The sequence below is a fragment of the Ixodes scapularis genome, unplaced genomic scaffold (genome assembly GCF_016920785.2).
Source record: "Ixodes scapularis isolate PalLabHiFi unplaced genomic scaffold, ASM1692078v2 PGA_scaffold9__187_contigs__length_104089568, whole genome shotgun sequence".
Lineage (NCBI taxonomy): Eukaryota > Metazoa > Arthropoda > Arachnida > Ixodida > Ixodidae > Ixodes > Ixodes scapularis.
The window spans coordinates 82,425,366-82,449,515 of NW_024609884.1; the positions used below are offsets into that span (position 1 = coordinate 82,425,366).

Genomic DNA, 24,150 nt, shown 5'->3' on the forward strand with positions numbered 1-24,150 from the left:
CGTCTCGCTCTCATTATGGCAGGCAGCACATAATGTGTCCGTCTTCTGAAATTTAGCCCTATACGTCCTCGTCCTCAAAACTCCCGTTCTCGCCTCGAACAGTAAAGAACTTCCCAGTGAATAGGTGACCGGCGTTTGGCAACTTCCAGTTCCTTAGGAAATTTTGCTTCACTATTGACAAACGATGACAATGAGCTGCAAGCCTGTGCAAGCAGACTCTAGACTGTAGTTTTCAGAACCATGCTTAGACAGGCTTGCAGATCATCGTCGACATTTGTCAACAGCTAACCAAAATTTCCTAAAAAACCGGCAGTTGCCAAACGCCACTCATCTGTTGTCAAACACATTTTCCTTTCTCGTGTCCTGCTTTTGTGTCCTGTACATCGCAAGAGCTGATTTTTCCTGCATTCTTACCTCCCACATTTTTCCTTTTGATTCTGTCACCACCTACAAAATACGCACACACACTAATTCTTGCTATGTCATAAACTCAATCAACACCAAACAAAAACTAGAACAATAAAACGTTCTTAAGCACAATTTTTTTTCTTTTCTAGTTTTGTTTAATTGGAACAGCATTTTTGCACTGGGAAATTGTACATTACATATCGAAGAGATCGCCTAAAAGTCTTTTCCATTAATTTTGGAAGTGGAAGGCTCTGCCTCTTGCTCATATTCAATCTCGACGTGTGGCCGCTTTTTCCTTAAGGATGATCTGGTGGGTCGCTCAGCATCAGCTTCTTTTTCTTCCGACGAATCGCTGTCAGCAATGTCTTCCAGGTCGGACATGTCGCTCTCTTCCATATCCTCAGCAGCAACATACTCCACCGTACCCTGAATGAGGAATGGCGACAAATCAGACCGGTAAGATATATAAACGATGGGAACACACAAGAGATTTCCTTGTGTTCTACCTTTGTTTTAGGTTTTGCATTGTAAGGTTAGACTAAAACGGCTGTGGGTAGACATACTTTGAGTTGTTCCTAGCTTCCAATTCGGCAGCCATGGTATATGTAATGCATATTATCTGATGAAGACATCTCCAACTAAAACACCTGCCCACCGTAATATCCCGAATCCTCGCCCACCCCACAATTTTCAAAATATCGATTTCCAAAACAAAAATTAAAAAAAATAAACCACTGAGTAATTGCCCACCCCCCTACAAATACCCCGCAGACCTCACAATTCGCAAACACGCACCCGCCCCCAATGTCGTGATTGCCGACTGTAATGTTGGAAGACAACCATGACAAAGAAAAAACGAAAGAGGGAAAGTCACTTTACTTTGTCCACACATCTTCCTCGATTTCCGTGACCTCAAGGTCAAAGGGCATTTGTGCAAAAGAAAAACCATGGAGATAACAAAATTTACAATAGAAAGCAGCTTCGTCTACACCCGAAATAAAATCAGCAAAAACCCAGCCATCAGGGGCGATGTTTGGGACAAGGACATGGGTAAGTAAAGACTCGCTTGAATGCCGCACAGAAACACCTGTGAAGCATCCCATTTTGAGCTTCTGCATTATCGTAGTGTTTGCGTTGCTGTCATGCCGTGCACGGGCGCACGTTGGTATGCGCCAAACAAGGAAGTTGCACAACAGTCCGCACCTTGTGATTGAGAAAGCATGCGACGTGATCGCAGGCTTCCACTTTCCCTCTTCTCTGACTTCGCACTTCGTTAACCCGCTCGCTCGCTCGCAGCGCATGATGTATTTTATCCCATTCAATTTTGAGCCTAGAACACGGCAGTTTCGAAATGTGCTTTCATGGAACAAGCACGAAAGATGTGGAGCAGTGCTGTTCACCGCTAGCATGCAAGCAACGAATTTGGCGATAGCAATACATTGGTTCATGAGCTTGTATACACCAACCTAAGTTTACAAACAAACCGGGGACCCCTAGCGGACGCCACCGGCGCCGCGCATGCGCGATGGAGTGTGGGCAAAAAGCTTGCCGACACCTGTAAACAAACCATTGAAATGCGATGTTGTTGGTGTCGGTGTAAGACCCCGGACTGTTTCTCGCGTTAAAATGGTTGATTCTATGTCTTCCAAGCAATTTCTGACTACTGGGGCGGCCTCAGCGAAATAAATGAGGCTCGTTGCACCGCAAAACTTTGAGTGCTGAGATTCTGCTTGCTATTTTCAGTCACGGCGTTGGTCGGGCTGCGAAAGTGTGAACCGTAGCTGAGATGTCGACGTCGATATTGAAAATCGCCAGCAGAATTGGACCAAGCGAATCAGACATAACAAGTCGGTGATGGCCACTGGTAACAATTATCAGCATATGTTTGTATCTACTGCTTACACCGAGCCTATTTATTCCAACCAAGCTTCAAACTTAAAGGTATTTGAATCCTGCACTTCCTTCTTACCGCAATAACTGGACGTTTGGTCTACGGGCCGCTGTCATTTGAACGAGCAGACGACAACAAGCAAAAACGTTTGAGAGCAGATAACAGTTCGAACGATCAGGCAGCCGTTCGAACTGAAGACGCACTGAACATAGTCCGCAGGTGGTCCGTACAACTTTGCGGTTTTCCTGCGTTCATGTTGGAAGAAAACAAATAAACCTGACGACCACAAGCATCCGTGAATTCAACCCAAAGTGCTTCCCGCACAAGCAATCGTGGTCCGACGGCGTCTGGTTTTCCTTTTTTATGGCCCTATCCACATTCTCGGACGAACCGAGCAAGCAAAAAACATATGGAAACTGACCTTCAAACCTTTCCAGCCTCTTTTGGCACAGTCCTAGTCGTGGTGTTTTTATGAGAAGGCAGGTTTTTGTCTGGTTTCTTCAAAAAGAATGCAGGAATGCACGTCTCGCATGGCGACTTCCGCCCACAGCCCCAGACCGGAAGTGTGCCCGACGTGCCACCATCGCATCGTGACGTAACAGAGCTGACTTCGTGTATAAAACAATAAAACTAATCTGAGTTTTGAGATTATTGTACCTTCCATGCAGCCACGCTCACTGAAACTGTGCAGTACAGCCAAAGCTACAGGGGAGAGAGTGCATCCCAACCTGTTCAGAGGAGGGAAAGGAGGAATGGGGAATCCCAGCCCTTCTCTCTCATTCCTCCTCTTGAACAGGTTGGCATATGCTCTCTCTCCCCTGTAGCTTTGGCTGTACTGCACGGTTTTAGTGAGGCGGAGTACAGATGTGTACAGCGAAAGGGGCGTTTGTTTCTCTGTTTTAGCTCACAATGGAGATATGGCCCGGCCAATACCCCCCAGAAGAGAAGGCCTGCGCATGACGTCATCGTCAATGGATCCCCAACCTGCCCTAAGCGGCAGACGCGCCCGTCTTGGCGTCGCCGCATGCTGGCGTTGTGCTTGTCGTGATGCTGTTGGCGATGCTGACGCAGGCTGGGCAGCGCTGCCTGCATCCACTAGTGATGACGTTTGGGGGAGGGTGAAGGCGCCTTGTCTTCTAAGTGGAACAGGCCCTTCCCACACTGTTTTATAAATTTTTAGGCAGCAGCCCGCCCCCCCCCCCCCCCCCCCCCCCTTCTAATGACTCAGAATATTATGCTAAGTCGAGGAACCAAAGCGTGCCTTGTGTGTGTTTGAGTAAAAGGGGTTTTACTATTTATTTATTTTAAGGACAAAAAGTAGGCTCAACAGTAGTGTAAAGAGAAATATAAACACAGATATATACATATATAGACTGCAGCTGTAAAGGCGCAAAGCAAATCCTGCTGCCGTCCACTCACAACATCGTGGTCGTCCTCTACTTCCTCCTCCTCCTCCTCGTCCGTTTCCACCTCGCTCTCGATCTCCTCGCCCTTGAGGGCATTGTCAAAAGCCTTCTGAGGGAAGTTGTAGATGTCCTTGTACTGCGGCGGACGAAAGTGCAACAAAGTATGTCAGCAGGGAAGAGAAAATGCACGAATGAGAATAAACAAACCAAATGCAGTACAGATTGAGAGCAACGTCAAGTTGGGTCAGAATAAGAAATATTATGAAACAACCCTATCCCACAAATACTTGTATGAAAGTAATTTTGAGCGGCAGTTTTTTTCCGACTCTATCCCCGAGGTTAACATTCGGTAAAAGTTACGGGATGATAAATGGGGAGAGAGCACAAAATGCTGCATATAGGCACAAAGGTAGCCCATGCCGTGCCACCACCCACCGTGCCCTGCCGTAGGCGGTCTAGCAACTCCTTTTCGATGGCCGAGTCAAGACGGGCGGCCACAAGTGCCTTCTCCTCTCTCCTGCGCTCTCGTCGTTCTATCTTGCGCTGCATGGGCACCAGTTTCCTCCTGGAGTAAAGTGCAATGGGACCACATTAGGTAAAAGGCACCAACTGAAGGATGCTGCAAACATGAACCACCATAATGTAAATTTTGACAAATCACATTAAAGAAAACAAAAAAACAACAACGTTGAGTTGCAAGGTTAGGCAAATTGGTGCTCAGAGAGTGGAAACAGGGCTGAAATGTTTAGAGTAGTGTCAACTTTTGCAGTGGATGGTGGTGGGGGTTTGCACATCCTAGTGTAACATAAGACCATCAAAGCAACACTAGCTGGGTACAGAACTGCCCCTGCTGAAGAGTACAGTTTCGCCACTGCCGCCACCCAACAGGACACAGTGAATGAAGCAAACCTTGCTTGCAACTTGGTCTGCCATACACCAGTCCCACAAGCAGATGCCCACTAATGACATACTTCTATTATTTAGCTCACTAGCTGCAAGCAGTGCAGTCAAAGCCACGGGTGGGAGGAGGCAGAAAGCCCCTTTTAAGCGAATTTTGAGTGACGGGCTAAATTCCAAATGGGTGAAAATGGACGGGGGGATGCACAAAGAAGAGTCTGGGTAAGAGAAGAGTTCCTCCTTCCCCTCCTTTCAAACTGCTTGTGTTACTCTCACCCCTCTACCTTTGTAGCACTCCGTGCAACTAGTGAGTATAACAGTTAGTTTGCACCGCAAAACCAGTAACTCTATAGGCACTATCGGTGTCATCAGCTAATGCACCGGCAGACTACCGTTTCTGAATCAGACATCAAAACCAAAGACTGTGGGTTCCTAATGAGACGAGAGTCGTTCGGACTTTGGGGACGCTGGCAATCGAAAACAGAATTGCTCACTTACTGGCGAGAAAGTCTAAGCTTGCGCATGCGGATGATGTACTGGGTGATCTTGAGCAGGCGCTGTTTGCATTTCTGGCGCACGAACCGGGGCCAGTAGACCAAGTGCTGGTTGATCTGTTCTAGTGCCTTCTCGAAGTTCTTGGATAGCTTCACCTTCTCCCAAAGCCTGTTAGGAAAGGCGGCTCGCTCGATCGTCTTCATGTAAAGGTAGCAGTTGCCTTCTTCCTCTTTGATGGTGGCGTACACCGAGTTGGCCAGGGGACATGACGATCGGTTGCACAGGCCCGTCAAGTTGAAATCGTTTCGGCAAAACTGCTGGCCCTTCGTGCTGAAAGGACAGGCGGTGTTCAGCGCCTTAGCCCCCCACGAAAAAATCAACGCAGCGTGTGTATCTGATCAAGGTGGGAATACTTACTTGACTTTGAAGGAGCAGAAGCTTCCTTTGATGATGCTCCATATGACCTGTCGGCGAAACGTGTCATCAAACCTAGCATAACTGTTCGACAACATGAATGAATTGGATACATTTTGCGTACGTAATGGGGTAGGCCAAGACGTAACACGTCAGTTTATGTTATGCGTGCGATGGTAAATGTCTATAACAAAAATCGCCGCCCTTAACCACCGATTACAACTTTGGTACGCTAGCTGCGATCAATGCGAGCACGGTAAACAGCGAACCTGAGATTGGCTGCGACCGTGTATCGCTAATGTTTGCATCACAGAGCTCCCGATACTTCAAGAAAGCAACGTTGATAACTTACGTCGTCGTTCTGCATTTTGTCGTTATAAAGTATAAAGCAAATCTGTCATAATTGGACGCAAACCACGCAGCCAACAAACCCTCGTGCTGCGAGCGCCGAGAAACAAGCTGGTAAAAGACTGGCCTCGTAGCCGCATGCCGCATCAAGACCGGTGGCGCAAGTAACGAAACAAGTCATGCTCTCGGATATTATAAATAAACAAAATCAACTAAAAGTATTGAAAAATAATTTAAATATAATAAATTAGTTACATAAATTAAAATAAATTCTTAATACATCTTATTTGAGAAGAAGTTGGTTGCCAGGATGCCCGTTCGCCCGCCGCACTTGACCGAAGAATTTGCATTGAAGTTTGATAACACACACACACTTCCGGTCGACTTCGCCATTTTCAGTTGTTTTAAGTATTGAGTGTGTCCCGAATACCAAATTATAATTGCACTGGTTAGTACTCGTGGTTATGTTTGCACTAAGAGTAAAGCTAGTGAAACGATAGTCGTGTGCACACATTGTCCTGTACATTCCATATCCATATCAAGCGTCCAGCTTTGAACTAATTCCATCGGTAAGCCTACTGAATTGGAAGTTTTGGAACGAGGGTTGGTGGGTCGGGATTTACTGGGCTTCGTGGCTCATTGCAAACCGATCTCCGATTTTTGCGCGAGCTGAACAGAGCCGTCGTTTCGGTACCGTGAGAGTTGGGAAATATCCGTTAAACGTAAAGCGTCCTTTTTTTTTTTTTTTCTCCTTTTCCAAGTCTGGGGACGCCCAGTGGCCCTTTTGTGTGTCGCAAGCTTCGCTGTGCAAAGGGTTGACGGATGCTTGAGTTGAGTTGGCAGAATAACATTTCCTCGGTAGTTTTGGGGGTTCGTATTGCGTTCATTGGAGTTCCGATGCCCAACTGCCGGCAGTATGTGGCGTACGCCTTCTGCGGTGTAATCTCGTTTCGCCATTCGTTCCAGTTTAGAGTTTCCTTTTATTTTGTTAATCTAGGCTTCGACCAGAGATGTTTGGGGGGGTGGGGATGCTTCTATGTGGGCAGATCGATACAAAAGTCTACATGGAACGTATAAATATAGCTATAAAAAAAAAAGTAAACTTTCGGTAGCCATAAAAAAAAAAAAAAAAAAACTTGCCAGTATCAATGTTCCAAGGTAAGGCAAGGATGTTTGCAGGTGCAATATTTATTTCCATTCATTTCCCTTTGGCGTGACGCCAGCGGCCACATTGTCGTGTTTTGAAGTGCACATGGAAAACCATGGAACTGGCCTCAGATGTCTAGATTCTAACTACAAACGTTTTCTAAAGCTAGGCTGAATATTTGATAAGTTGACAAAAAAAAAATATCCACAGAAACTGGCATGTTGAAAAAAAAAAATACCTTGAGAAACTGGCTTGCTTAGAGAAATATGTGGCATTAATTCTGAGCATAAAAGCTGATTGTATATTTGAATGCTGTTGAAATGTACTCTGCTTTGTCTCGCCCTACAATGAAATGGAGCCGAAGCTACGGACCACCATGCTGCGATGTGCACGTTGGAGCAGTATACCACGCGATTTCTAACTGGCTCGTGATTGGTCCCGATGGCCCGCAGGTTTTCCTTCAGTTCATCGTAGGATGCCTTGGCGTTCTGCTTAGGCTGATGCTGTATATACGTTGGCAGCTGAAGAACTACAGGGCATGGCTTATGTTTGCGCCCCTTTGCAATTCGTTCTTCCATGTTCTTGTTGGCTAATGCTGCAATTTCATTGGCTGCAGAGCAATAATGAGATGCTCGAGACTCGCCCTGTCTTTCGAAAGCTGTCGGTGACTGTAGTACCCGATGCTGATGGCACTCACTCACGGGGGAAATTCAAAGAAATGACTAGAAACAAAAGGCTTGGCTGCCACATCTGTTAACACCCCAAGCAAAGCCTCGGCAACATGCTAAAAGTGTGGTAGAAGCTCCGCCTTCAGCATGCACTTGTTGCTTTTCATCAGGTTTTGGCTGCGTGTGTGACCAAGTGCTAACAAACGCTTGCGCTCGAGGCGGAGCATCTACTGCATACTTAACCTGTCACCGATTAGAGTTCATTGTAGGTTGAGATGAGGTGTCCAGAACTTCTCTTGTTACGAAAACAAAATAGAGCAACAATTGCCATATTTTCCAGGCTATAGCCCACAAACTATGTGTGTTTAAAAGTCGAAATTTAAAGTTGTGCAGACTATACAGGAATTTTGTTTTTCAAGATAGTTAGTTCATTATGATGAGATGTGACTGACTTTGTGAATGAAAGAGTATGTTAAGGATGATTTTTGTGTAATATAAGCTTCTTTGTGACCTAAAAAAGCAAACATTCATCAAAGTGCCGTGTATGATAAGATTATTGTGTCGACTGAGCACCAGGTGCGGACTATGCACGGCGTGCAGTCTATGCACTGGGTGCAAACTATTTAAGCAAAACCTTTTTTTTTCGTCTAAATTGGCTTTTGCGGACTATACACCGGGTGCAGAGTATAGCCCGGAAAATATGGTACCTTGTATTACATTTACTTACACTAGTTTCTAAGAATCTGGGGTTCCCTTTACACAACAGCATGCATCAGTAGATACATCCTTAATGGAGCAACTGAAGTGTGTTTGTGATTGTAGTTCGTAGAGCACCGCATATTCTCCATGCATTTGTATTTAACAGATGCATTGCTGCATTGTAATGTTCACCAAATACTACTACATCCCATCTATCCGTTTTGTTTTGCAAACTACCTACCTGACCAAAGGAGAATTATTGGAGTAAGACTGGCTTATAAACAAATGACTTGGAAAGGGGAACGGAAAAATGGAGTAGCCACTATAAAGTCCATGTGTCTTTGGCATTTGGCTACACTGCAGATGTTGAAGAATACAAGCCTTAATGAAGAGATACAGCACACACATCTCAATGTTCACAAACTTGCACCAGCTTGCCTGTGGCCACAACACTTGAAGCCCTTCCTTTGCAAACTAACCATCTACTCAGTCAAGGAGGTTGCATGAAAAACCAGTTGCCTTGAAGTAGGGACAAAAGACACAGGCTTTGCATATATATTCAGAATTGTGGGCCAAGGATAAATGTTGACTGGATCACATGCAGCTCATGAAACAATTCTTTGCTCGGCAGTTGGGACGTCGTACGTCGCTGGAATTTGCTGGATTGACCCGTTCGGTTGGAATAACTCGTACGCACAAAAACAATAATCTGTAATTGTGCTGAAAGTGAGAATCTCGATAGTCCAAATTGATTGAGTAATCAAGTGAATTGCAAGTGATGTATATGGTATGTCTCCATTCAGAAAAATTTAGGCTTGAACTCTTACTGAAGTGATCAGTGCTGCAAGTATAAGGAGTTGTCAAGTTTGAGAGCCTGCAAAGCTTTTTAGACGTTCCGAGACTTCCAGTAAAAACAGCACCGTCTGACCAGTCACAGCTTTATTAGAAATTTAGAGATTGTGGGGCTCAATTTTGTTGTTTTGCTTCCAATGCAAGTAAAATACTTCTTTATTAGAACAGCCCTGGTTGGCAGCCAAGTCGCTTGGGTAAACTGTAGCTGTAACATGTACTGCTGATAAAGAGCGTGCGAGCCTTCGCCAAATTTCCATCCGAATCACCAGGAAATGTGTATCTTGGTATAATGCCCACTTGACTGGTACAGTCAACTTCATAAGCAAAAGCGTATGTGATTGCATCGAGGACACTGAAAGAGCTCCACTACAACCACACACAAAACTACCATACACAGCCAGCTCATGAACTTGCTTGCACACTTGGCCCCCAGGGACGCAAGAGTCTGAAGACTACCATGGAACCACCTCCAGTCGCCCTCAAATGGGACCCAAAGAACCTCGAGATCAAGACACTCTCCGTGGAGAAAACGCTGGAGCCCTTGGTCATTCAGGCAAGGCTAATGGCTATTTTAGAGAGAGGGCTTTTGACAAACCTGTTCCTTGGCGAACTTCAGGTGACCACGCTGGTCAACACCAAGGGGCCCTCCAAGAAGAAGAAGGGGCGGTCCAAGCGTGCCCACGTTTTGGTGGCTGCTGTGGAGAGGGCCACTGAGAACTTCATCAAGAAGGGCGAAGAGATTGCGACAGAAAATCCCGACATCCACCAGGAGATGATGGCTGCCGTGGAGGAAGTCCGCAAGACAGGTGAGTGGGCTCAGTCTGCCGAGGTTGGCAGTGACGTTTTCGGTTGGCCGGTCTTGCAGGAGAGGCCATGAGCAAGGCCTCGCGAGAGTTTGCTGAGGACCCCTGCTCGTCCGTAAAAAGGGGTAATATGGTGCGCTCGGCACGCAACCTCTTGTCCGCGGTCACCCGTCTGCTCATCTTGGCGGATATGGTGGACGTTCATCGACTGCTCAAGTCCCTGCGTGTGGTGAGCTGGCTCGTTGCCCGTTTCTGCGAGACCCGTTGCCAATGGCTCTTCCGTCGTCAGGTGGAAGATGACTTGGACAAGGTGAAGAATGCATCGAGCCAGTCCGAGCTAATGGAGTTCTTCCGGAACTTCGGGGTGAACACTATGGAGCTAATTCAACAGGCTGCCCGCAGACAGGCGGTGAGGACCTCTCTATCCAGCGAGACGAGCCACTCAAGGCCACTTTTTCATTCCCAGGAGCTGAAAGACTCAAGATTACGGGACGACCTTGCTGCTGCTCGAGCAGTGCTCAAAAAGAATAGTATGATGCTGCTCACAGCTTCCAAGGTACTAAGCACAGTGAAGTCGGCCCCTCCACAGAGTCTTAGGATGGCTTCGTTATCTGCAGGTCTATGTTCGTCATCCTGAGCTTTTGGCAGCGAAGGAAAACCGGGATTTCGTTTTCCGACAAGTTTGCGAGGCGGTCAACACAATCGGCGACGTGGCTCAGGGGCGCGCGGGTGCTCTGGTGCCTTCGTATGAAGGCCCTGGCGAGCTAGCCGCCGCGCTGGACGACTTTGACGTAAGGCCTTCCCACTTACACTGACAACAGGCCTAAACGGTTTTTCTCCGCAGGAGCGAGTGGTGCTTGACCCGCTGACGTACAACGAATTGCGTACCCGGCCTGCTTTGGAGGAGCGACTCGAGAGCATCATCAGTGGAGCAGCACTCATGGCAGACTCGTCGTGTACACGTGATGAGCGGCGGGAGCGCATCGTTGCCGAGTGCAATGCGGTGCGGCAGGCCTTGCAGGACCTGCTTGCAGAATACATGGCGAGCGCAGGCCGCAAAGAAGAGTCGCTGGACAAGGCTGTCGAGCAGATGGGGCGCAAGACACGGGATCTGAGGCGTCAGTTGCGAAAGGCAGTCGTAGACCACGTTTCTGACTCTTTTCTCGAGACGCAAGTACCGCTGCTCGTGCTGGTGGAGGCGGCACGGGCTGGGGATGAGCGGCAGGTCGAAGAGTATGCTCGCGTGTTTGCCGAGCATGCGCATAAGCTGGTGGAAGTGGCCAACCTGGCATGCTCTATGTCTAGCCATGAGGACGGTGTCAAGATGGTGCGCTGCGCAGCTGCACACATTGAAGGACTCTGCCCTCAAGTGGTGAACGCAGCTCGGATCCTGGCTGCCCGACCACGCTCCAAGGTAGCACAAGAGAACATGGACGCTTTCCGGGATGCTTGGGAGACGCAGGTGCGTCTGCTCACCGAAGCTGTGGATGACATTACCACCATCGACGACTTCCTTGCAGTTTCAGGTTGGTGCCTTGTTTTTTGGTGCTTGCATGGGTTTTGGTGGATCGGCAGTGAGGTTTGGTTGGCCCTTGCAGAGAACCACATCCTGGAAGATGTAAACAAATGCGTGCTAGCTTTACAAGAAAATGATGCCGACGCACTTGATCGCACGGCTGGTGCTATCAGGGGCCGCTCTGCCCGTGTCTGCAACGTGGTCACCTCGGAGATGGACAACTATGAGCCCGGTATCTACACCGAACGTGTACTCGAGGCAGTGGCGGTGCTAAGAGACCAGGGTGAGTCACTCTGGAAGGGGAGCCTTATTTGTACAGACCGCTGCATTCACTTACACCTGCTTTCCAGTCATGCCCAACTTTGCCCAGAAAGTGGAAATGGCCGTGGAGGCCTTGAGTGCAAGTCCGCACAAAGAAATGGACGAAAACGAGTTTATTGATGCATCCCGGCTTGTCTACGACGGGGTGCGCGAGATCCGCCGTGCCGTACTTATGAACAGGGTAAGCAACGTTGGTCTCTAAAAGGCCCATGTTAAACTTTGCATTTATTTTCTTGATGCCCTTCAGTTTGACGTTGACTCGGAGGACGAGATGGACGGCTCAGATATCTCTGGCAGCTGGCGTTCTGTTGGCTCTCGGAGAAGCAGAGGTTGTGAGAACTGTAGCTCAATCAATGTGTTGTACGGACCAGGGGTGGCTTGGTGTTGCGTTTCTCCTGTGGGCTGCTTTCCCTCTGCTTTTAGCATTGGCTGTCTACTTCATAGCGGCATGCTTGACGCTTGTGTTTTCTAGAGTGCAGAGGAGCTGGACTCTGAAACAGAAATCGAATATGAGGATAACACGTATGAAACACGCAGCAAATGTAAGCTTTGTGTCCTTTGTCTGCATGGGTGTCTCCTTGTGTTATGCGATTAATTTCTGACGAGGCATTTCTCATTCCTGTAGCTAGTGCCCATACGGCGGACTATGACGAATATCCCGACATCAGCGGTATCAACAACACTAGGGTGAGTCTGGAGTATTGTGAAACTGCCCTGGAGTGCCCCACTGGAACGGTCATCTTTCCACAGGATGCATACCGGTTTGTGTCCGAAGAAGAGAAGCAGAAAATCGCTGCCCAGGTGGAGACGTTCCGCACAGAGAAGAACAAGTTTGACCGCGAAGTGGCAAAATGGGATGACACTGGCAACGACATCATTGTGCTGGCCAAGCAGATGTGCATGATCATGATGGAGATGACCGATTTCACCCGGGGCAAAGGGCCCCTCAAGACCACGATGGACGTCATCAACGCAGCCAAGAAGATCTCGGAGTATGGCACCAAGCTGGACAAACTGGCCCGCACCATTGCCGACCAGGTGGGTGTGTGCGGCAACGCTTTGCTGGGCCCAGCCTCATGAGCGTCTCTTTGCAGTGCCCAGAGTCGAGCACCAAGAAGGATCTCATCGCTTACCTGCAGCGCATAGCGCTCTACTGCCACCAGCTGAACATCACCAGTAAAGTGAAGGCCGACGTGCAAAACATCTCCGGGAACCTGATTGTGTCTGGGGTAGGTGCCAACTACTGCGAGCTGGCTCCCACGCCTCTGCTTACATCGCCATTCCTCTGCAGCTTGACAGTGCTACGTCCTTGATCCAAGCAGCCAAGAACCTGATGAATGCGGTCGTCCTGACGGTGAAGGCTTCCTACGTGGCTTCTACCAAGGTACCTCGGTAAAGCATGCCGGAAGACGTTCCCCCTCACTAACCCTCTGCTCCTTTTCCCCCCGCAGTACCCACGGAGCGGCGTCGTGAGTGTAAGTAGGGGCAGGGCCAAGGCGCGCCACTGCCGCAGGGCTCGTGCCAACCCTGACTTTTCCTCTGCAGTCTCCCATCGTCGTGTGGAAGATGAAGGCCCCGGAGAAGAAGCCGCTCGTGCGCAGGGAAAAGCCCGAGGAAGTGCGGGCCAAAGTGCGAAAGGGCTCGCAGAAAAAGAACATCGCACCCATCAAGGCCCTCAGTGAGTTTCAGAGTCTGGCCGAGTCAGTCTGAGCAGCATGCACCGTCCCCCTTTGCACGGCCGAAACCCCCCCTCCATAGCCTGCAAGCGTAGACCCCTCCGGTGCTCTAGTACGCTCCTCTGTACACTACTCAAGAGGTCCCCTTGCCCCCTTCGTCGTACCACTGCCCAACCCCCTCACAACGACTCGTTCCCATCCCTGGATGTTTGTCCCTTGTAGCGAGCTGTGTTGTGCTCTTGTGGACCCTTGAACAAGGGCAGTATTTCTATTTGCAGCATGAGTCACAACTGCTTCTTGCCCGTTCGAGTGGCGGACGGGCCCTACTCTCTCTCTCTCCTAGCACTTCGTTAGTGGTGTAGAAACAGCTTCATCTCTGTGTGGAAAACTGGTGGCTACTACTGCGTCCAAACCTTAGCTCAGATTGCACCATCCCAGTCACCCAAGTGGACTTTCTCTCTCCTCCTACTACTACCGTCACAACCTTGTAATCACTGTAGCATCATTTGGTGGATCTGTCACTTACTGATACTCATGGTGGCATGTCACAAACTTCTATTAACCGAGAATGTGCATCCGATAGGTTTTCTACACTAGCACTCTTTTGGTCTCTGGTGCTTTTCTAACTTCACTAACACCTGCTTGTGCGTGGAACTTCACAGGATAATGGTTGTAATGGCTGCTTAGTCCACTCTGAAATCACGGAAGGCCCTTGTCTGTTTTTTTTTTTGTTTTTTTTATTGTATACAACCTTCGTTTCTGCAAAGATTGTTATATTTATTGCCGATATCTTATATTTGAGGATTTTGAACTGTTCAGTGCACCCTACAACTTGAAAGATTGTATACCATTCAGATGCGGCTATATTGTATGGAAGGATTGCATAGGAGACTAGCCAACATATCTCAGTGTGCATTTGTTTTTTTGGGGGGGGAGGGAGGCATGAAGTTTTGATCCCCTGTGCTCCGTGGCGAGCTGTAACTTGGATGTGGGCGTATGTTCCAGACTGTATAGAAGAGAAATTCTAAATCTTTTCCACAAGTGCTGTCGTATGTGTGTGTGCGTGTCCAAATAAAGACAGATTTGCACTGCTTCTGTGGATGTGTCGATTTATTCATTGACAAGGGTGTGGCATTCCACATACTCCACTGCACGCTGCCGCACTTTTTGGGAAGTTGTATCGTCCCCATGTTGTTTCTCGAAGTCTAGCCATTTCTTGAAGAGAGGCTTCATCTTCTTGGGGTTTAGATTTAAGGACGTGGCACGCTCGAGGGTTTTCCTGCAGTGGAAGAGGTGTGGACACCAGTTAAATTATGTTAATCTAAACCCGGAACAAGAAATCGTCTTGTTCGTTTTTTATTTCTCCTTGTTTCGGGATTTAGGTTATGTTTACTAACCAGCTTGCCTGCATACTTTTGCTCCTGCAGTTAAAATATGTCTTGCACAAGAGTCACTGGCTATTCAAGGGGCATTGAGATACATTAGCAGGGTTTTTGCCAAAATTGCTTCTTTTCAGTTCCATGACTTTTTTAACTAAATTCCAATATCATTACAAAGGTAGAAGCTTGCACTGGATCCGTGATGACTTGAATTAAAGCAGCACTGCTTCAACAGTGACATTGTCACTCGCCTATTTTCACATGATAAATAAACTGCAGCAAACACAGAAACAAGCACACAGTGCACACATGAATGGCCCAGAAGTTTGCAGCCAGTGTAGGTCTGATGAACCAGTATCCTATGGGTGGGTATGCGTGTCACACTTTGATAGAGTTGCGGAGGTTGTTCCTATTGGGAACAAACCTCGAGTAAAACTGTTTTATTGGACCATTGAATAGAATTGTTTTCATCACAGCCCACGCCATGTCTTGGAAAAAAAGGTTGATGCCATAGTGGTCTGCGTCAAAGGGCCCATTAAGGAAAATTGTTAGCTTCCAATATAAGGTAATTATTTTTAGTAATTAAATTGTTAATTATTTATTATAAAGGGATGGTTTCAATTAGAATCTAGATAGGCATCATCGAAAACTACTAAACAGGCTTACACGCCGTTGACACGACCACATCGGTATGGTGGTTGCATAGCAATGGGGCCTTTTAGCAAACCGTTACCGCGTACCGCGCACTACTGGAGCCTTTGAAGCATGCTTTTAAAGCGCGCCCTGCGGTCACGGTATCACTCGGGCGCGCGCTTAAAAGCATGCTTTAAAGGCTCCGGTAGTGCGCAGTACGCGGCAACGGTTTGCTAAAAGTCCCCATTTTTTTTTTTTTTTCAGAATTGCCTAAACAAACACAAGACGGTAAACCGCTGTGGCCAATAAAAAAAAAATATTCCAATAAATATAGCCTAAAAAAAAAAAAACTTGTTTGCCCAGTTTTTGTGCAACGTGCGCTTGGGAGCAGGATGGCGCAACCAAAGTGGAATGGCGCATAATGGCGCAATTGGCGCAGCGCTTCCACCCCTGCAGTAAGGTCAAGGGACGTGGTGTAATGAACCAACTTTGCTCAGTTGAAAATATGGCTGCAAGCCACTAATCGGCCACATCTACTTGGGGACGGACTTAACTTCTCATAGTTGGCAACTCCAATATGCACAGTAGGTCAAGATGACTCACCGAACACCCTCCACATCGGGCAGCTTTGCAAGTAAGTCTACATAGACTAGCCACAGGTCGGTGCGCTTGGGGTAGTTTGCTAGAATGCTGTCAAACATACTCTTTCCTCTCTCGACATCTCCATACTTGAATTCCATCTGCGCAAACTTGGAGATGATGGCAACATCTGCAGGACAAACAACCTGGTTGGGATTTGTTCTCGTTGACTTCAATACCTGGTTACTTACGATCCTGCTTCGGCAAACTCTTTAGTGCTCGCTGGAGTAGGGACCTGCAGGACTCTACGTTGCCAGACTTGATATAGAAGAGACCAAAGCCAAGCCAGACATCGACGTTTTGCTTGAATTTGTTGAGCATCTGCTTGTACAGCTCTTCGGCTAGCTGTGTAAAGGGAGGGAAAAAAAAGCTGAGCTTTCAAGTCTTTGCAGCTTTGAAATGAAACAGCTTTCACCTCATTCTTGTTGGCAGACACATAGATCTGTGCCAAGTGTGTGTACACCTTCAGTGAATCGTTGCACTGGAGTGCCTGTCGGAAAACCTCGTTTAGGGAGTCCTGGGTACCATACAGGTGCTCAAGATTGAGCAATGCAGTCCAGACATTCAGCTTTTCCTGCTCCTCCCTGCAGAAACGATCGGTTGGCAACTTTTCCGGTTACGGCGAGATAAGCAACACCCACCTGAACTGAATGCAGTCGAGCGCTCGCCGAGCCACAGTTCGTGCTTTCTCAATTTCTGCCTGGCGCAAGTGGAAGGCCATGTACCGCAACCAAACTATAGAGCTGTTGGGCGACACCAGTACAAGTCGGTCGAAGTCGTCCACAGTTTCGGGCTCGCGGCTGGGGTCCACCAGCCTGCGCTCCCGCTGCAACGAGAACATCCACAAAGTGTTGTGAGCTATGGCAAATGGAGAGCTGCACACATAGTTCAATGGCAACTTGCCTCGCGCAACTTTGCTTCAGCTTGCTCCCTCTCCTCTTGGATTTCCTTGCGGGTCTTGTGCTTGCTCCCTTGTTCTTCGGCTTCGTCGTCGCTACTCTGGACAGCTGGTGCGTCTTCCAAATGTTTGGCCAAGTTTGGAGTGGCCTCCACGTCCCAGCTGAATCCCTCGCCCAAACTCAGTCGTGGCAGCGGATCTAGCTTGCTTTTCTTCTCTGTGCTGTCGTAGATGGGCTCCGTCTCGGATGTACTAGACAGTCGCCGTTTCCGAGGGGCTGTCGGACTTTGGATTTCAGAGTTGCTCAGCGTCAACAGGAGCTTTTTTTCGGCGGCTTGGATGTGCTTCACGACGACGCTGACTAACGAGCCAATTTTGAGCATCTTCCTGTTCCTCTGAATCGCCCCAGGAAGTTTTGACAAAGGTACTAGTCCATCGATGTTGTAACCGACGTTCACGAAGCAACCAAACTTGTTTACACTTTTTACAAATCCTCTCAGAGAAGTGTCCACGCTTAGGTCGTTGAAGTCGTCTACTTCTACGTCCACGACCGCAGAAGCCCTGGCCATGTTGAGCCTATGTTGGAAACGCATATAATTATACATGTAGAATTATATGCAAAAACATTAGAAAGTAAGCGGAAAATTACCGAGACTCTCGCATGGACACACGGAATTGGCCGGTTTCCTCGTCTTGAGTCAGGATGCGGCAGCGTACATAACGTGCCTGCAGGTGGCTCTCCATCAGTGCCGTGGTTTTCGAGAAGTCGTCGCTGACATCAGTGAGGCCCATAACACCACGATGGCCCAGTGGGAGGCACAGGTAGGCACCCAAAGTTGTCCGTACACTCACCACGCAGGCATTCACTTTGCTACCAGGTTCTAATGTGTCTGTATCTGCACAAATCGAGAAAAATGCAAGTGTCTATACAACTGCATTCCAATACTTTTTCAACGACCCACAAGCTGCTCAATCAGACCTTTTAAGAGCAACACTGCTTTCATTTCTTTTTCATGAGTATTTCATTGTACAATGCTGGCAAAAAGGACCATCCTATTTTCTGGACTATAGTCCGCAGACTAGACAAGCTTAAAATTTGAAGCTTTACATGGTGCAGGCTACCAGTACAAACTATATAAGAATTTGTTTTTTCAGACCGTTTATTATGACAAGACGTGAGGATTAAATCCCGGCCGAGGTGCCCGCAACCTGACGGAAGCTTATTGCAGAGAAGGCGTGCAACTGAGATTTCAGTTGCACGTCAAAAGATCCCCAGGTGGCCGCAATGAATCCTCAGTCCTCTGCTGGGGCGTGCCCGATGCCCTTAGTTGGTTTGGCACATAAAACGTTGTTATGATGTCATGAGGCTCTCTGATCTTAGAAGAAGAGGACATTCAGTGAGTACGCTTGCAGGAGGTGGCACGCGCTGTTGCGTTTAGAACTGATGAGCAATCGCCATAGCTGCTGCTTTGATCCCGTATGTTACTTATTAGACAGTTTGCTTAAATCATCCTCTAGCAACTAGCAACATAACTAGCAACATAACAAACATCAAAATTTGACTGATGACGAGACGTGACGTATTTTATAAATAACCGAGTATGTTAATGATGACTTACATACTACCATAGAACACCACGTATCCGCCCATTCCACACTAAGTGCCCATTTGCAAATTTGTAAGATCTGAGAAAATACGCACAGTACATTGATATGTAAAACTGATGACCGGACAAGCACCCATCCCCCATTTTTTCGCAATTATCTCAAAATTTTGAGTGGGCACTTGCCCGGTACTTTTTGGTATATGTATATGTGTGTTTTCATTTCAATTCAAGCACAGTTTTGGGTTAAATTTAAAATTTTGACCAAGAAAATAGATGTTTTGGGATCATCCTGGAAATGAAAGGGAGAGCAAATGGCAAGCTTGTCAGATATTTTGTTGTCAAGCTAATGGCCTCGAGACCCAGATTGAAATTAGGGGAAGCGTGCTATTGTTAACTCATGGTTCTCTATGAGACACGTGGTGATTCCATCTGTCCACAATGCGGGTGGAGACAAAGCATCCCCACTAACGGCAGAGAGCACGGGCAAAGGTAGAGAGCACGAGCTCTTGGCAGTTGATTCTAGCGCGCGAGCGCTGCATTGGCGCCTTCCACGGCTTCGGCCTCACGTGCGTAGCATGCGTTTCTCTCCAAGTAAGTGTAAAACAAAGCGTAGTTCTGCCTTTCACCACATGAGCCGTGCCGATCGAATCTCGAAGCGAATAGACCATTCAAGTGACTGAGGCAAAAACAGACTCTTCTCCCTCCTGCTGGGTATTGCATGTTTGATAGCTCGTTATTTTCTCACTTCTCAAAATAAAGCACTAGGAGTTTTTTTGTAACTCTGGAAATAGATTTCAATATGCTTAAAAAAACACAAAAATAGAAAAAAACATTTTTTAAAGTTTATTTGGGACACTATTTCATTGTTTCTTTTTCCGCCCATAAAAAATGATATTATTTTGCGCAATTACATTGTCAGACACAATTTAGGTGGAGATAGCCCGCTGTACGCCTCACTCAGAAACGTAGCTAGGTACGCTCCATTTCTCGACTCTCATTGGTTGGAGAGATGATTGACGTGTGGAATGTTTGTTGTAAAATTGTTTCTCCATGCCACCGTAATCTTTTATTCAATTTTTTTTTTTTTTTTATGTATGAGAAACAATTTGTATAAATAGAGTCATTATTGTTTTCAAAAATATCACGAGATCATGTTTTCCACTTTGGTTTTAAACGATAAAAAACGTGGATGCTGGCATTTGCGGCCAGCGGTTTCACATTGAGCTTGCACAAGCTCATTGAGCTTGCTTGTGCGAGCGAGTATGAGTGCGAGTCATTGCTTGCTTGTGCGAGCGAGCATGAGTGCGAGTCATTTCGCATTCAGTGAGGTGATTAGAAGAAGATATTCTCCACCACATAGTTTGCAGCAAACGATTATCACAAATACACACCTTCGGAAGCACTGCGCGGGTGCTTCTTTTAGCAGCGGGGCCAGCGTAAGCCCTGCATCCCACGTCAACTGTTTTGCTTGATTTGTTTGTTTGAGCATTTTAATGCTGAATAAATGAGTCAGTTCCCGTAAAAGTGGCTCCATTATTCTGAGAATTGTGCAAGCGTCGTGATTGTGACCATTCTTCCAGTACTGAGAGTTAACTTGCGTAGGTAAGAAATTGCGAGCCATTTCGTTGCAAGCAATCGGGCATTCACCTCGCATCAGGTTTGTCCAGGCATGTTTCCGTCTTCAAGAGCAGTGCACCTGGCTAGCTAAAGTCAAAAATTTTTAGGTTGCGTTTTAATTGTGCGTCATGACATTCACCCACCTTGAAAACTGAAAAGACCGCATATTTATTCTGTTGATATTTTTTTAGTCCTCTCTGTCACTTTTACCGCACATCAACAGATGCTGACAGACGCTCGTATTAGACCGTGGCTCTTGCACGATGGAATGCCAGAACACCGCTTTCATGATCGCACCTTGCGAGCTTTGCAGACTGTTTTAGATTGGGGCGGAATAGTAGACAGACGGAAGTGATGGCTGATGCGCTGCTTTCATGGCCGCATCTTACATACATTGCAGACAATAATATATGGCTGTAAAATAGTAGACGATGCCGGAGGCTGTTGTGCATCTGCTCATACAACTAGCAGGCGGTGTCAGACGCCAAACTAGACGCACCTGACGTCGCAACAGGAAGACACTAGGCTTGCGAGCATGCTCGGCTGAGCAGCCAAACCAATCTAGCACTAATGGGTGGGGCGACTGATTTGTGGGCTGTGACTTTTACTTAAATTGCGTCTAACGGCGTAAATATTGTGCAAACTTTTTTGTTTTCTTGTAGAAAAACAATATAATTTTTATTTCAGTTTTTTTTTAGGGATTTAAAAGAATTCCTATATTTTGGGATAATTAAAAAAAAAAGGCCATACTGTGTTCTTTTTACAACCTCTTGCAAAGTTTGGCAAGTTTTGCATATGGCAAAGTCTGGCAATTTTCTTATGCTACCAGAAGGCTGAAATTTAGGTCATTTTAATGACCTTAATTCATTATTATATATATATCTAGAATAGAATCTGCTACATACATTTAAATCATCAAATGAAGAAATAAATAGATTTATTTGCTTAGTTTTTAAAATAAAATATACAAAAAAAAGTTCAGCAAATTAAAAAAAAAAAATTGCTTAAATCTTTCTTTTAAATGAACTCTTTTGCGAAGTAACAAAATAGTGAATGATCAAACATGCAATTCCCGACAGGTGGCAGAAAACATCTGTCCCTTTGATGATTTTTGTCGAAGTTTGGCAAGTCTGTGATCTACTTAAAGGGGCCCTGCAAGGACTTTTTTACTGGTTTTTAATTTGCACCGAACCTGAGTGCACTGAACTTCGTAACTTAATGAAACTTTTCTTTTCTCGAATTTCGCTTTATTTTAAAAGTTATAGGCAAATTAAAATTACAAAAACAAGCAAAAAATAACCTCCCTCATGACGTCCTTGGTTGCTTGAGTGGCTGTGAACTAGAGGAGGGGTAGCGAGCTCAGCGAGCACTCACGGCTGCCCTACTCCATGTCGAAGGCACGAGAGGGCGCCACTAAAGCATGTTCTCGATAGGTTGTATATAGCGGGCAGCCAGAGCGGCTCTCAATGCATTTGCTGCGCAGTTAAGCACTAATTCGGCATGGCCACAAACGACAGCAAACACGGGGTAAAGATCAGTTCAGAATGGAAGCCACTTCGCGCTGCCATACCGCGAAACGGCCAAACTGTAAGACAAAGCTGCTCACCGAAGGCATTCGGAACGCTCCAGAGCCGGTCAGATCCTCCAGTCGATACGACTGCAGCGCCGCTGCGTACATCCGGGACCTTTCTGTGTCAGCGCCTGATCCCACTACTCCTTTCAAGTATGTGCCGCCTTTTCCTCCGCTTGGTGGCGGGTATGTCGATAGGTCATTTCTTGTTTCCATACTTTATAAACCGTATTTGTTTCTTTTCTGATCTAAAATACTGAACAAAAACTACTTTTATAAATAATTGAAAGGGTTCGTGCCACTTATATTTTGTATTTCGACTAAAAATAAGCTTTTAGCGGCTCCGACCTGTAGCAAGCACAGGACCTAAGACGTCGCATATAGCGCGCTTTCAACAGCCTGGGTCACCCCCTTCGGTGCAGGAGGTTTCCGCGTCGTCCAGTTAAAATATGACACAGTGATATTTAGTTACTCTCTCCGTGCGCGCTAGCTTGCTCGAACCCCAAGAGACGTGGAAACCACAAAAAAGGTAGACACTTAAATATGATTGCAGGGCCCCTTTAAGGCATTTTCATGACCTTGACATCACCGGAAAGCCCAAACTTAGCTCTTTTTATTGAATACAAATTCAATATGATAAGCCCAAAACAAAATATGTTACATATATTTGAATGACTGAATGCTTCGAAAGTCCACCAAATTCCGGGACCGATTTTCTAAAAAAAAACTATTTTTTTGTGTTTGATTAGTAGCAAGGTATAATTGATTTATCAAAAAATATAAACAGAAAATATAATATTTTGCTTGTATGAACACAATTAAAGCTTGAATCTTGTCAATTGTTCGTCGTGACTGCGTTCTCGCATAGGTGCAATTTAGGCCAACATTGTGACATGGTATAGTTAATAACCTAATATTATTAATGCGAAAGCATTAACTGTCTCATGGAGCGAGCTGACGTTTTGAGCGTTGAAACCATGCAAAATGGCACCTTAATGAAGCCATGCGCAAAGCTAGCCCAACGGCACCTTTTACTCTTCGGTCCCACTGGCTGGCGCACGTCGACGAGGCTCCCATTGGCTGTGCGCGTCAGTTTGTGTGGTGTCATCCTGACTGTGTTATCACACTGTCGTGTTATCACTGATCACCACGTTTGCTGGCCTCTTATCGGTTGTAGGCGCGTGGCAATATATACGGCGCATGGAATAAACCAAGGGGTTCCATCTGCTGAGAACTAGGTTGCTGTCTGCTCCTTCCTCATGCCGCAAGGCACACGGCAGTTTCAATGATCGCTCACCCGATGGTGCTGCGTGTCCGTGAGGCAGCGGCTCCACCGTTCCACGCCCAAAGTCAGCGCGTTGTAGGCCGCAGATTAAAGAAGGGAGCGAAAAGCGGCGTGCGTGCTTTTGCATTCACAACTCATAAGAAGTGCTTATAGGTGTACCTCGAGCCTCTTACTTTACTTAACATGTAAGCTTAAAAATAAAATTGTGCGTAATGCAAAGTAAAAGGTATTTTACTCTGCAAAAAGGCTTGCCATTTAACAACACACATCTGATAAAATTCAAGCTTTAATTGCGGTCATATAAACAAAACACACTATATTATATTTTTTAATAAACCACTATTATACCATGCTACTAATAAAAAAAATGAAGCAAATAAAAAATGGAGCTTTTGAGAAAATCGATTTCAAATTTGCTAGATTTTCAGAACATTCGTTAATTCAAACAAACTTTTTTTTATATTAAAGACAATATTTGAATTTATATTAATTGAAAAGAGCTAAATGTGAGCTTTCTGGTGATGTCAAGGTCATTAAAATATCTTACATAAGCCACACGTAAGAACTCGTCAAATTTTGAAATATATTTAAAAAAAAATGTTGAACTGTTTTTTTTTATATATATATAATTAAAAAAGCACAGTTGGACATCTAAAACAAAATTATTAAAAATATACTTTCAATTCCCTAAGCATAATTAAATGTATTTCGAGAGTGTCACAAAAGAGTCCTAGTGCTTTATTTTGTGCAGTGAGAAAATAGCGAGCAGTCAAACATGCGATACCCGACAGGTGGGAGAAACGTTAGTTTTCGCCTTGGCCACTTCAATAATCAATAACTTGAGAAAAAAAAACAACAACAATCTGTCAAGCTTGCCGTTTCTGTTTTTTCATTTCAGGAATGTTTCCAATACATACATTTTTTGTTCAATATTGAAAATTCAACCCCAAAACAGTGCTTGAGTTGAGATGAAAACACCCA

The 24,150-nt window shown here is 46.2% G+C and overlaps 3 protein-coding genes across 7 annotated transcripts in view; 1 reads left to right on the forward strand and 2 right to left on the reverse strand.

Moving 5' to 3' along the window:
• Positions 1-520: 520 nt before the first annotated feature.
• LOC8039893 (protein MAK16 homolog) lies at positions 521-5,999 on the reverse strand. 2 transcript variants are annotated; one of them, XM_002413775.5, is made up of 6 exons: positions 5,864-5,999; positions 5,515-5,561; positions 5,101-5,427; positions 4,141-4,270; positions 3,719-3,841; positions 521-834 (listed from the first exon to the last, which is right to left on the reverse strand). In XM_002413775.5, exons 1-6 carry the CDS (start codon positions 5,876-5,878, stop codon positions 622-624), a joined length of 855 nt encoding a protein of 284 aa, XP_002413820.1. In that variant the 5' UTR covers positions 5,879-5,999; the 3' UTR covers positions 521-621. The 2 variants fall into 2 exon arrangements, with proteins under 2 accessions (XP_002413820.1, XP_040068942.1); XM_040213008.2 differs by lacking the exon at positions 5,864-5,999 and having other exon boundaries at positions 5,515-5,624.
• Positions 6,000-6,226: 227 nt separating this feature from the next.
• On the forward strand, positions 6,227-14,633 carry LOC8039892 (catenin alpha). Of its 4 annotated transcripts, none has more exons than XM_029974499.4 (17): positions 6,227-6,307; positions 9,659-9,778; positions 9,842-10,031; positions 10,091-10,257; positions 10,318-10,437; positions 10,495-10,584; positions 10,646-10,819; positions 10,873-11,554; positions 11,627-11,827; positions 11,895-12,046; positions 12,113-12,194; positions 12,491-12,552; positions 12,616-12,903; positions 12,960-13,094; positions 13,157-13,249; positions 13,317-13,340; positions 13,411-14,633. In XM_029974499.4, exons 2-17 carry the CDS (start codon positions 9,683-9,685, stop codon positions 13,573-13,575), a joined length of 2,721 nt encoding a protein of 906 aa, XP_029830359.1. In that variant the 5' UTR covers positions 6,227-6,307; positions 9,659-9,682; the 3' UTR covers positions 13,576-14,633. The 4 variants fall into 4 exon arrangements, with proteins under 4 accessions (XP_029830359.1, XP_040357785.1, XP_029830358.1 ...); XM_040501851.2 differs by lacking the exon at positions 12,113-12,194 and adding an exon at positions 12,338-12,407; XM_029974498.4 differs by having other exon boundaries at positions 6,229-6,428.
• The window catches only part of LOC8039891 (protein RRP5 homolog), a 56,363-nt gene continuing 46,846 nt past the window's right edge, over positions 14,634-24,150 (reverse strand). The window contains exons 27-33 of the mRNA XM_029974497.3: positions 17,740-17,986; positions 17,096-17,666; positions 16,834-17,018; positions 16,608-16,776; positions 16,384-16,537; positions 16,157-16,322; positions 14,634-14,820 (exon numbers count right to left, since the gene is read on the reverse strand). Coding sequence (XP_029830357.2) covers positions 14,652-14,820; positions 16,157-16,322; positions 16,384-16,537; positions 16,608-16,776; positions 16,834-17,018; positions 17,096-17,666; positions 17,740-17,986 — 1,661 coding nt within the window. The 3' untranslated portion in view covers positions 14,634-14,651. The remainder of the gene's footprint in view (positions 14,821-16,156; positions 16,323-16,383; positions 16,538-16,607; positions 16,777-16,833; positions 17,019-17,095; positions 17,667-17,739; positions 17,987-24,150) is intronic.

Bases quoted from the DNA above. Each gene is read 5' to 3' on its own strand.
- LOC8039893 (XM_040213008.2), bottom strand. From the start codon at position 5,609: ATGTTGTCGAACAGTTATGCTAGGTTTGATGACACGTTTCGCCGACAG. The intron at 4,271-5,100 runs GTAAGTGAGCAA...ACTTTACTCCAG, and splicing joins AAGCTTAGACTTTCTCGCCA to GAGGAAACTGGTGCCCATGC. The intron at 835-3,718 runs GTGAGTGGACGG...TTCCTCATTCAG, and splicing joins TAGAGGACGACCACGATGTT to GGTACGGTGGAGTATGTTGC.
- LOC8039892 (XM_029974499.4), top strand. From the start codon at position 9,683: ATGGAACCACCTCCAGTCGCCCTCAAATGGGACCCAAAGAACCTCGAG. The intron at 10,258-10,317 runs GTGAGCTGGCTC...TTCCGTCGTCAG, and splicing joins TGCTCAAGTCCCTGCGTGTG to GTGGAAGATGACTTGGACAA. The intron at 12,904-12,959 runs GTGGGTGTGTGC...GTCTCTTTGCAG, and splicing joins CCCGCACCATTGCCGACCAG to TGCCCAGAGTCGAGCACCAA.